The following is a 12,717-nucleotide window of genomic DNA, read 5'->3' on the forward strand; positions in this document are numbered from 1 at the left end:
CTGTCCCAAAAATAAATAAAAAAACGTTGAAAAAAAAATAAAAAAAAAAATGGGGCCGTTTTTCCCTATTAAGTGTTAAGAGTTCTTTATTTATTCTGGATTTAAGTACAGGGTTTGCAAATATTTATTCCAACCTGTGACATACGTTTTTATTTTTGCAGTGGTGAATTCTGAACAGGAAATGCTTTCTTTTATAAAAAAGTCAAATTTCCCATTTTCTTCCTTAATAGTGGTTTTGGTGCCCATATTAAAGAAAACTTTGTCTACCCCAAGACCACAAAGGTTTTATTCCGTTTTCTTCCTACAGTGTTATAGGTTAGCCCCTAAATTCAGAACTGTGACTGATTCTGAGTTATTCTTGTGTGTATGGTGTGAAGCAGCTATTACGCTCTTCCCCGCCTCTCTTTTTGCAGACGGTCATCCAATTGTTCTGGTACAGCTTATTGAATGTGCTCTCATCTCTCCCCGTTTGATTATCCCGGCACCTCTGTTTAACACCCACTGGTCGGGTTTTATTTCTGGACTTTCTATCCTGTTCCCTTGACCTGCACGTCTCCCCTCACTGGGCACACCACCCTCACGGCCCACACGGTCCCGACGACCGTAGCTCGATAGTTCATTTTTAAGTCAGGTTGAGTAAGTCCTCCAATTTGCTGCTTCTTTCTCTAAATTCTTTCGGTCACTCTACGTCCTTTGGATTTCTGTATCTATTTTAGAGTTGGCTTGCTATTTCCTTAAAGAAAGAAGCTTGCTGGAAACTCAATAGGGATCATGGTGACTATGTAGATCAATTTTGGGGGGAGTTTTCTATCATGACAATATTTTGCGTTCCAGTCCACGAATATTGTAAATCTTTCCGTGTATTTGGATTGTGCTCAGTTTCTCTCATCAATAGTTTGTAGCTTTAAGTACATACATTTGGTGCTTGTTTTATTTTATTTTATCATTTTCAATGCTATTGCAGGTGGAATGGTTTTCTTAATATCATTTTGAGATTTTTCGTTGTTAGTATACAGAAATATAATTGGGGTTATTATATTGATTTTGTATCCTACCACCTTGCTGAGCTATCTTATTATTTCTACCATATATCTTGCAGATTTGTTAGAAGCATGTTTCCTGCAAATAAATACAGTTTCATTTTCAAATCTATATGTCTGTGTATTTCTTGCTGTATTACACTGGCTGGAACTTTAGTCAAATGTCAAATAGAAGTTTGAGGTGGACATTCTTGCCTCAGTCTCAATCTGTGAAGAGCAGACATAAACACACACACACACACACACACACACACACACAAACACACACACACCCCTTACTCCATGTCTGTGACCTATAGTTATTCCCTAACACTTTTTTAAGAATGGACAATTTCAAACACCCAGAAAAGTGGAAAGGATTGTACAAGAATGCCCACACACTCAACTTCCAGGTCCTATCATCATTAAAATTTTGCTGTAAATATTTCTTTTTAAACACGTGACTATCCATCCGTCATTTTATTTTCTGGTCCTTTTCAAAGCCAGCAGGACGCAGACATCAGTACCCCTCGTTAAAGCACACGGACGCCACTTCAGTCTTAGCACACCCCGATTGCACTGCATTTATCTCTTTCTCTCCTTACACACACACACACACACACACACACACACACACACACACACACACACTATAAGCCCTAAAGTTAAGAATATTTTCTGTCAGTTTTTCTTCTCTTCTCCCTCCACCTTTGTTCCCATATGAGTAGCATGCCCGGGTACCGAGTAAATGCTTCAAATCAGTCAAACAAGCAATCCCAAGTGTTTTCTGTCCTCATTCCGGGGGCAGCCTGAGACCCTTCACGTGCCCGGCGGCTCTCACCTGCAGTGGGGAGCTCTCCCGGCACGTGGCGATGGTGGGACACAGACCCGGACACCTCGGCTGCGGCGGGGTCTCCTTGCGCTGCTCTCTACAGGGATGGGGCAAAGGGAGGACAGACTCCCATCAGCAAAGAAGGGCCTTGCCTTGTGCAGTGAGCTCAGAGAGCGCCGCCGACAGCTGCAAAGCTCCATGCACTGGCCGCCATCGTGACGTGCTCATCTGCAGAGCCTCAGAGCCAGCAGCTCCTGGGAGGCCGTCCGTGTGCCCTCGGGTTGGCTGCACGACGGAGGACACGGCACAGGAGACCCGTAAAGGTCTATGACTGCTTGCCGGCGGGAGGCCACAGGGGTGCTTCTTCCTGCTGCGGCGCCCCCACGCTGGGCCACTGCGTTCCCGAGTCTTGGGTGCAGCAGAGCTCAGTTACAAATGGACAAAGTGACCTGCCTTGGAGACCACGGCATTGTCACTTTGTGCTCATTCCTTGCAGCCACTGTAGGAAACGGAGGATTGTCCTTGATTACCCAAGTAGGTCCAATGCAATCACACGAATCCTTAAAAACTGAGAAATGAGGAAAAGGGGGAGGTCCGAGAGATCTAAACTATGAGGAGACTAGACCCACCATTACCGACTTAGAGACAGAAGGGCCACGTGGCAAGAGCGGGAAAGCAACAGCGGCATCGCCATTCTCAATCTGCCCGGAAGCAGACTGGTCCCCATAACCTGCAGAAGGGAGGGCTGACCTGGAGCCGTGACTGCTGCCTTGGGAGGCACCAGCCAGGGACCCAGCTGAGCTTGCCAGGCACGTGACCCACAAGCGCTTCCAGACGAGTCTTAGTTCAAGCCACTACATTTGTGGGAATTTGCCACGTAGCAATAGAAAATAAATACAAGCCACTTGATGGACATTAGCTGAGCAGAACACCTGTAGAATTAGGCAAGAAGTAACTTCACACGTGTGATCCTGCTTTCGCAGCAGATTAACGGTCCAGAGGAAATACTCCCAATAAATTGGCCTGATAACTACTATTAGAGAGAAGCACCTTAGAGAGTCCGACACTAAGTTCTCCCCTAAAATATACCAGTGATTTACATCATGGAACTCCACAGGCACTTACTGAGTGGATTTTTCTTTTGGGGGGTGGGCGGAGTGCCACATGATTTAAACATATTCTCTGATCTCTAGGAGCTGACATTCTGACAGTGGGCTTTGCCTAACATGTAAGGCTGTGAGTGTCCAGGTCAAACTAGGGACACTTCTGCAGGAAAGAGAGGCCACTGTGACAGACGGCCCAGCGCATTGAGAGGGCTTGTCTCTCAACACAATCGACCTTTCAATACAAAGGTTAGCAGCTCACTTTCCAGTTGGAGAAGGGAACACTATAGTGATTGAAAATAAGAAATAACATTCCAGAAATGAGGAATATGGTCCCTCCCAAAGATGAATAACTTATATTCATAAAAATTACGGTTCTTTTTCTTTTAACTATGTCCACAACGTATGGAATTTTTTAAAGTTTATTTATTTATTTTGACAGAGAGAGACCTTGGGGAGAAGGGGCAGAGAGAGAGGCAGAGAGAATCCCAAGCAGGCTCACTGCTGCCAGCACAGAGCCCAACGTGGGGCTCAAACCTACAAACCGTGAGATCATGACCTCAGTAGAAACCAAGTGTCCCATGCTTAAGCTAAGCCTGAGCCACCCAGTGGCACCACAATATATGGAATTTTTAAAAGGGGCTCAAGAGTTGAACAATGTGATTACAATTTTATAAAAACAAAGCATCGTGAGTATAACTCACAAAATAATACTAAAACGGAACTTGGAAGACAGTCCTCGGAGCGCCAGCAGTGACTGCAGCGCGTGGGGCGGCCAGCGACTTTGGGTCCCCAGTTCCTGCGCGGCGTCCACACCGACTGCCCGAAAACGGGGTTAGTCTCGGTTGCTTCTAGAGGCCGCTGGCCCCCAGGCCGGACAGGGTGAGGGGAATGTGCTCAGATTGTACCTGGACCGCAGTGAGGCGATGCTTCAAGTGAAACTCCCAAACGACCCGGCTTTTCCCAGAAGCATGGCCACCGGGTGTCTAAGGAAACAAATGCAGAAGGAACGAGCGGATTCTTTGGAGGGATTCCCGCTCCTCCGTCGCGAGCCGGTACCGGCCCTGCGACCCGCCCCGCTCCGCCGGAACATGAGAGTCGCCCCCGACCCGTTTCTGCGAGGACCGAGCTTCCGAGAGCACCACCGAACTGAGGCACTTCCGGCCCGCTACCCCGGGGTAGACCGACTTCCGGGGCAGTTTCAGGGCGTGGAGCTGAGACCATGCGGCTCCGCTCGCTCCCGCCTCTAGGGAATGTTTATTGTAACTCCACTTCGAACTCCGCCTTCCTCAGAACTGCACGAAAACTATTTTAAAATTTACACAGAAACTAAAAACGTGGAGGAATTGTCAACTATGAAAACTAAAGAATGCCGAGGGCGTTCCCCTGCCGGACGTTCAGGGTGAGGCGCGGCCGGAAGAGGGTCTCCCGGGGGAGCCCGGGGCACCAGGTCCGGGGCGAAGTGCGGCGCTGGCTCAGCGCGACATAACGACCTTAGCCCCTGTCTCCGTGAACACGCAAACAAATTCAGGACGGCTTGGAAATCAAAAAGCAAAGCGAATAAAACTGGTGAAAATACTAGCAAAGAATGTGAACATTTGTGTAACCTTGGAGTCATGAAGACTTTTTAAAGCAAGACTGTTGAGAGCATATAGTATTTGTCAGACAGATAAAACAACTCTAGTAAGCTTACACATTTACCTACGTGCAGATGGACTCAGGTCGTCATCTGCTTGCTGTGTGGGCGATAAAAATTCACAAAGTGGAAAAGCTGCCGACACTGGGCTTAGTCTTATACACAATTCAAGTCAGTTATTAGTTAATTTTGAGTAATGGTGCCTCAGTCTCCTGGGCCCTAGGAAAGGATCTCACTGGGGGATAGCACCCGTCACATGAATACCTGCGTCTTCACTTCTAATAGTTAAGAAACTGGAAGTGGGATTGCTGACTTCAACGGTGAGTATACATTTCACTTTTTAAGAAAACACCACACTGCTTATCAAAGTGATAGAATTTGGTATCTGCACTAGTAACGTAGGAGCCTTTCGATCTACAGCTTCACCAACGCTTTTTATTGTTGGTTCTTTTGATTATAGCCATTCTAATGGGTGTGTAATGGTATCTTACTGTGGTTTTGTGTTTTCTTAGTGGTAAATGATGTCGATGTGCTTATCTGCCACCATGGATCCTCCTTGGTGAACAGTTGGTTCAAATCTTTTGCCCATTTAAAAAGTTAAAACACTGGGTCATTTTTCTTATAATGGAATTTTGAATTCTTTATATATTCTGGACACAAGTATATGATTTGCATATATTTCTGCCTTTGGCTTATGTTCTCATTTTCTTAATGGCACCCGTTTGAAAAGCAAATGTTTTTAATTTTGATGAGAAGCAGCTGCATTAATATATGGGCCTAAAAGGAGTCAGCCCTGCCGGCTTGATTCTGTGGATAGTGAACGTACAAATCCTCCCACACACCAAACACACAGGTACCGTGCTGCACACACACACCATGTACACATACACATGCACTCAGTCATACACATGCACTCAGTCACATACACACACTGTATCTCACACTAAACACACACACACAAAACCACACACACACATGCACTGCATCACATACTATGCACACGCAACCACACACATGTGCATCACATTATACACATCATGCACTCACACGTGCAAACATGCAGTGCATCTCACACCAAACACGCACACGCACACACACCGCATCACACACACCCGCACTGCATCACACAACGCGCGCGCGCGCACACACAGGATCAGAGGACTGTGCCAACACAGAAGCAAAGGACTGTTTGAGAAGTCCCAGCTGCAAGGTGACACTGGGCGCTGCCCCAGGCCCGGATAGCGCAGATGGTGAAGCAGAGGGGTACCCGCTACCTGTGGCATGCTTATTTTGAAGGACAGCTCTTTCCTCCCTGCTGGAACTTTTGGAGTCTTTTGACAGCGGTTCTGTGTCACATACTCATACGTGCTCAACTTCTTGAACACTAGAGAGGAGAAAGGCAGAAACGGGCAGTTAGAATTACGCAAGCGGGCAGAGTGGCCCACAGGCCACAACCCGGTCTTCCAGGGCTTCCCCCCAGGGTGCCGGGAGTTGCCTCCTAACCCGGGCTGCTGCATGGCCACCCCGGGGCCCACCTGGCCTGTGGGAGGCAAGCGGTAGCTCGTCACAGCCCCAAGGCTGCTGGCGCCCCGTCCCAGGAACAGCTACCCTGCAGCCTTCCAGGCCCGCAAAGCCAGTGTGGACCCGGACGCCGGCTCCGGCACTGTGGCAGAAGCACCCCGGGTCACTGAAAGGACATCTGAGACCCGGGTCTGTCAACAGACAGCACCGTCCACGAAACGGGTTCTGTGCCTGCTTCAGCAGAGGCACCAATCCTCCCACTTCTCTTTCCCTAAAACCAACACGAGGACAGATGGCTTCTAATTATTTCTGGAAAGGGAGAAGGGCCGCCCACAGAAGCCTATTTGCAGCTGGAGGAGCAGACGGAGGGTGGGCTGCCCCCACACCCGCGTGGAGCCCGTTCCCTTCCCTGGGTGGTGTGTACAAGTGCGTCTGTCTGTGTTTGCTTTGGCTTCCTGCTGAACTCCACCTGGCTCTTACTGGTCCTCCCACCTCCCCCAGAACCTGCGTCAGGGCATCATTTGCGCCTGGCCACACGCTCGCGAAAACACTCGTTCTCTTGCAGGGATTGCAGGGATGGCTGCCATCGCCATCGGGTGGCAAGTACACACTGTGTGTTCCCCAGAGCTCACACTCGTCCTGAGTTTTGTGTAAACGCCTTCATCTGACAGTAGCGAGAGGAGATGTGGCTGGGGAGGGAGGCCAGAGTGCGGTGTGCACCGAATGAGCGTCTGCCATGTCCCCCCCCCCCTCCCGCGGCGACACTAGGCGCCAGCACAGCAGCTGGGGCCGCTGGTCTCTGGGATGCTCTGTCCCTCCACACTCCTGCTGCTGGCACCCCGACATCCGTGCGTCTTCCTGGGAGGTCTTGCCCTCACCAACGCTGCACTCCACTCGTGCTGCAGCCTCGTCAGGATGTCCTTCCCCCAAACTTCAACGCGGGGCATCCAGCTGCCCACGGCTTCCGACAGGCCCCCCAGCAGCCCCCACCCCCCACCTCAGGGTATTTGCGTCACACCGTCCCTTGGAGAGTGGGTGGCCCCAGTGCCTTGCACAAGAGGTGAGGGGCATCACTTCCATGACTGGGCTACAAAAGGCCGGCTGCCCCCTCATGCTGGAGTGTCCTTGTGGGAAGAGGCACCGGCCAACAACTCACGGGGAACTGAGGCCAGGAACTGGCCTGCCAACACCCTGGCGTTGATCCTAAACGTGGGTCCCGGTCGGATGAGACCACAGCCCTCCTCACACCTGGCGGAAGCCTTGTGGCCGAGCAGGGCCAGTGGACCCAGCGAAGCTATGCTGAACCCATGACCCACAGAGACTGCAAGGTGATAATTCTGTTACTTCAAGCAGGGTAAGTTTACTGTAACAATAGCTAATAATCCAACTTTTTCTGGAAGTCTGTGTTTTGCTGTCCAGATACCCTGTCAACAGCACCTTGAGCCATAAGCTCCGTGTGCGTCTCCCTCCCCTACCCCCACAGTGAGTGTGGCACCACCACCCTCCCTGTTGCTTGGGTTGGGGCCCTCTGGTCCCTCTCCCATTGGCCATCTGTCCCGTGGGCCTATTCTCCAGTCTCACATCCATCTGTCCTGAGTGGCCGCAGTGGACTTCTGGACCTGCCCAGCTTGCCACCTGCCGGCTGTCATGTAGGCTGCAGCTGGGGCACTGTCCCCAAATGCACCCTTGTCCCTATTGGCCAGTGCGTGGAAGCTTTAGGATAAGGGCCTGGGCTGACCCACCGCTGGCTCTGGGTGCTGATTCTGGCCCTGGCTCTGCTGAGGACACTCCCTGTGCCAGACCTGCTCCGGCAGCCACATAGGGCCCCCGCTGCCACCTTCTCCCTTGCAGAGGCCACAGAGAGAAGTCGTGTCCTCCCCTGGGCCACGGCATAGTGGAGCCTGCTGCACACAGTGCTGCGTGGACTCCAGGAAACGGCCAGTGTCCCTGCAGCGAGCTGGGTCAGCAGATGATACCCTGTCGCTGGCTCACTATTTTTCATTGTTAGGACTTGGTGCTTCTCTAAATCCCCTGTTCTTTTTTTAATGGTGCCTGTTCCTGCCTCACACGTTCTGCTCCCTTATCTAACTTACTCCTAGGCCCTCTCGTGTCCTCTGCGGGCCTCAGAGCAGAATGAGCCCGGCTGTCCCTCTAGGGGTGTCTCTGCCTGTGATTTGTCTGCTGTGCTCGTTTCTAGCAGGGGCCAGCAGACCTTGTCTTGGGCCATGTTGGAACGCAAGGGACAAAGACTGGAGTGGGGGTCAGGACACATACTTAAGAAGAGGTGGAAAATGAGCAGGTGTCCAAGTAGCAGGAGGCTGAGGGCGGACAGCAGCAGGACGAACACCCCAATGCCCAGGACCACCAGGGTCTTCGTCTTTACAGGGAACAAAGGAAGGAACAGCAGCCAAGTGTCCTTGGAGACGTCTGCGGAGGCAAGGGAGACGCGCATGCATCCAGCACCTGGGGCATGGCCAGCCCCTCCTTGGGAGGTGGGGGAGGGTGAGCAGCCCGAGGGAGCCTCTCCCCCACCCCAGTGTGTGCCCTACCTCGCCCAGGTGCCCTTGCAGCCCCCTGACTGAGGTGGGTGTCGCAGCCCCACTTTACGGGTCTGGAAGGTGAGGCTGGGAGAGGATAACTAAGGGTCCGGGTCACAGAGTCTGACCCCCTGCCTGGCTGAACCCCCACCCTGTCCCGAGGGCCATGCCACTGTGCCAGGCCCTCCCCGTTCTCAGTCAGCCGCCCTCACAGGGAACTGCAAGGCAGTAGCCAGCGCCTTGGGACATTTCCAGGATGTGGTCCTCTGGGCCCCGAGGGCTGCTGACACTTCCAAACTTAAGTGTGAGGAAAGCACTGAGGAATCTGCAGGCAGGCCCATGGAGATGGAATCCAGCTGAAACGCTCTCATCCCACCACAGAGTCTGGGAGGTACTGATTCCAGTCCCTTATGTGGCATGGAAAAGTGGCCGCCAGGCCCGCTGTGCACCTCGGGTGCTGCAGCGCAGTGTGCATGAGGCCGGATGTACCATGGGGTGGCCGGCCACATGCTTGTCCCCTCAGCCGTGATGTCTTGATGATTCCCACCAATGAGAGCAAAGTGCCCCAGGGAACTGGCGGGTAAGCAGCCCCATGGAATCTTCTGGAACAGCAAACCCAGGAGATTGCCTCAGTCATCAGGCAATCATGTGCAGCACATCCACAATGGTTCCGGGGCCAGCAAGCTCCCAGAGAGAAGCACCTTCGGAGACCAGGCTGCCCTCTGTCCTGCCAGCGTGTGGCAGCGAGGGCCCAGCCGACGCCCACATTGGGAGGAAGTAAGGACACGTGCCATGGAACTCGGGTGCGCTGAGGCTGCCCCTTACCACGTGCGAGCCACATTTCAGAGCGTGTTGGGGCGATGAGAGGCCCCGTGGCCGGGAGGACCTTTGCGGGGAAGCCCCAGTGCCCGCCGGTGACTGTTCTGAGGCGGCCAGCCCTTCTGCTCAGGCTGCGTGTGGAGACTGTCAGGAAGGATGGCAGGCAGAGGCCTCCAGCTGGCTGTGTGCAGAGCGCAGGTGGCTCTTCCCGCTGAGCAGGGCCGGGTCTCGCTGAGACCCCACTGTTCCCTTTTACCATGGAAATCACCAGAATGCACTCCGGAGCAGGTGCAGGTCAGATGGCCCATCCCACGAGGGCTCATCCAGCCCAGGTGCAGTGCGGGCCTGGGGGTGAAGGTGCACAGGGCATGGTGCCCCTCCAGGAAGAGGGCATGGCCGTGACGTGCTCTGGAGAGAGGCCTGGACTGAGAAAGGAAGCTTTGCTCTGCACCCTGAGGGCTGAGATCCCCAAACACTCAGGACAGACACACGAGGTGCTCCGCTTGGGGTCCTCCCTGCATCAGTGTCCAGGGCTGCTGTGACCGATGGCCACAGACCAGGCAGTTTCAACAGCAGAGATGAAGCCCCGATGTCAGGCTGTTGCAGGGCCCGTCTCCCTCCAAGGCCACGGGGGAGGATCTATCCTTGGATCTTCCAGCTTCTGGGGCTCCAGGCACCCTTGGGCTTGTGCCCATGTCCCCCCAGTCTCCTATAAGGATGTTTTCACTGGATCCAGGACCCCACACATTGCCGGGTAACCCATGATCATCTCAGGATCCTTAATCACATTTAGGAGGACCCTCTCTCCAAATAAGGTCATGGTCACAGGCCCGGAGGGTGGGCAGTGGTGGGCAGACCTTTGAGGCACATGTGTTCCCAAGGCCAGGCTCCTGGAGCCGCTCAGCAGACACCTGCAGCCACACACCACCCGGCACCTTCCCCAGGCAGCCCTGCCCTCCCGCCCCACCCTGCTCCCTGCCAAGACCAACTACTGGGTGATGGGCACCGGGCCCCAAACCTGCCTTCTGGTGCCTGGGGGGCTGCTGCCCTCCTGCCCGGCCCCGCAGCTCAACCAGCTAGGGGGCGGGCCAGACTGATACCCCCCATAGGGAGAGCTTTCCCCGAAAGACAGCTGGAGGGAGAGGCTACCACCACGAGGGACCCGAGAGAAAGCAACGCCAGAGAGGAGCCCCCGCCCCCCCCCCGCCCCGTACCTTCATAGAGGGGATGAGTGCGCAGCACCTCCGGGTTGACAAAGTACTGGATGAAGATGTACAGCAGGATGGTGATCAGGCAGAGCAGGCTGGCCGAGGCAGAGACCAAGGAGCAGAAGAAATATCTGCGGGGGGCAGAGCCAGACTCAGGGCTGGGCAAGGTGCCCCTGACCCTGAACCCAAGGCCCAGCCTTCTTCCTGTCTCCTGGCACCCGAGCTCCCCAGGGGACACCCTGAGGGCACCTCCAGTTTCTCTGTCCCCCTCCCACCCCCACGCGGCAGTGAGAAGGGCCCGGCCTGGCTCCCAGGTGGGTACACAGAGGCTCCAAGCAGGTCGGGCCGCCCGCAGCTTCCTCCACATGCCGCCACCGCTCACCAGGGCTCTACCAGGTCGGGGTCGGGACCACCACCCCTGCCCCCCATGTTGCACGGGATCCTGGGTGCTGTGCTTCCATCCAGAGGCATGGAAGCCCAGCAGGTCGGGAAGGCCAGAGGTGCTGGGACAGGCACCTGGCCGGCCAGCGGCCCACGGTGCAGCATCTCCACACACCCTCCAGGGGCCTGTGCACACTTCTGTGCACAAGTGACATCTTGTGCTTTGGCATTAGACCAGAATCACTCCTGTCCTCTTGCCTGTGCTCAGGACAGAGAATGATCTAACCATCCAAAAATTAAATTCTGGTCAGCAATTCTTGGAATAAGCTTCTGCTGCAAGGTCTTCCTTTGGGCTTTCTACCATGGTGATATTTAAGGAAACCGTTTCTTTAGCATTTTCAATCTTCATCAATGTCTTTTCTCCAGCTGAAATTTATCTGACTCCATTATTCTTTTCCAGAACATCTTGAGGTTTGTTTTTGTTTTTTGTAACACATCTTTAGGCAGAGAGCTAAAATGTGAATGTCCTCAAAGGGTCACATGGATGTGGAGGGCAGCCTGCATTGTGGCCCCTTGTCGAAGGCCCTGGAGGGCACGTGTCCTGTGTGTCCCCAAGCTGCAGGGGGCAGAAGCCTGGCCCCACACCTGGCTCTGGTCCCCGGGGAGCCTGTAATGTGCAGTGCAGCTGTTCCAGCCGGCGGGCTCACCCTCAGCAGAAGGCCCTCGGCCATCCGCTGCTGCTGGCACCCGGCCAGAGGCGGCCCTCCCGGCAGGGTGAGGGCCAAAGCCACTCCAGCTGCACGTTTGGGGCCAGAAACGTCACTGTCGTCCCTGACTCCCGCGTCTGTGGTGCCTCAGCGCCCAGTCCGGGCACTTCCCCTGTGAAGGCACGTCCTCTCAGGAGCTTATCACACTTTGCCAACTGTTTTGGCCAACTCGTCTTCTAAATGCAGTCATTTCCTGTTGCTTTTTCTGCCTGACGGTGGAAGGGACAGGAGGGAGTCTGGGACTCCACGTGGACAGGGGTGGCCACGCCCTCACCAGGACCCCCGCACACACGGTGCCCTCACTCACTTCTGTGCACACTCCTTGCTGCTGACACTGCCCAGTGGGTAGGAGGGCTCCTGGGGCCCAGCCGTCCCCACCGGGAACTTCTGCAGCCTGTTGTGCCCGGAGGCCACTGTCAGGACCTCGGAACTCCACCCTGTGTGCCCTTTGGGGCCCGGTCCGCTTGGTCCTCCTCAGTGCCAGGGCCACAAACCCTCGCCCGTCCCCAACGGCTGACCAGACCTCAAGACCACCAGCCTGTGGCACCAAGGCCTTAAGAGGAGCATCTGGGGGAGAGAAGAAAGCCCTGCTACCCTGAGGAGGCAGCCCCAGCTGGCCTGGGGCTCCTCCTCTGTACGGGAGAGGGCGGCATGGGGGCTCCCAAGCCCCCGATTCTCATTAGACTTTTCTAATCATGACAGCTTTGCATTTCCTTCTGCTCAAAGCAGCAACGCTTGTCAAACCTGAACAAGTGGAGCATTTCTTGACTGGGTTGCACAGAGCATGGTCCTCCTGGACCAAGCTGCACGGAGCACAGACCACGACGCTCCATGACTGGGCTGCACGGAGCACAACCCTCCTGGACCGGGCTGCACGGAGCACAGACCACGACG

General features: G+C 54.3%; 1 protein-coding gene and 1 long non-coding RNA gene across 2 annotated transcripts in view; one reads left to right on the forward strand and one right to left on the reverse strand.

Annotated features, from left to right (window-relative positions):
* The window catches only part of LOC121021793 (palmitoyltransferase ZDHHC11-like), a 21,522-nt gene that overhangs the window by 1,614 nt on the left and 7,191 nt on the right, over positions 1 to 12,717 (reverse strand). The window contains 4 exon segments of the mRNA XM_040462450.1: positions 1,861 to 1,948; positions 5,865 to 5,974; positions 8,386 to 8,538; positions 10,682 to 10,806. Coding sequence (XP_040318384.1) covers positions 1,861 to 1,948; positions 5,865 to 5,974; positions 8,386 to 8,538; positions 10,682 to 10,806 — 476 coding nt within the window.
* LOC121021794 (uncharacterized) lies at positions 6,927 to 11,488 on the forward strand. The gene is made up of 2 exons (XR_005786683.1): positions 6,927 to 7,465; positions 8,312 to 11,488. It is a non-coding gene; the product is annotated as an uncharacterized LOC121021794 (long non-coding RNA).

Source organism: Herpailurus yagouaroundi, unplaced genomic scaffold (assembly GCF_014898765.1).
Source record: "Herpailurus yagouaroundi ecotype Mexico unplaced genomic scaffold, PumYag 321, whole genome shotgun sequence".
In the NCBI taxonomy this organism is placed as follows: domain Eukaryota; kingdom Metazoa; phylum Chordata; class Mammalia; order Carnivora; family Felidae; genus Herpailurus; species Herpailurus yagouaroundi.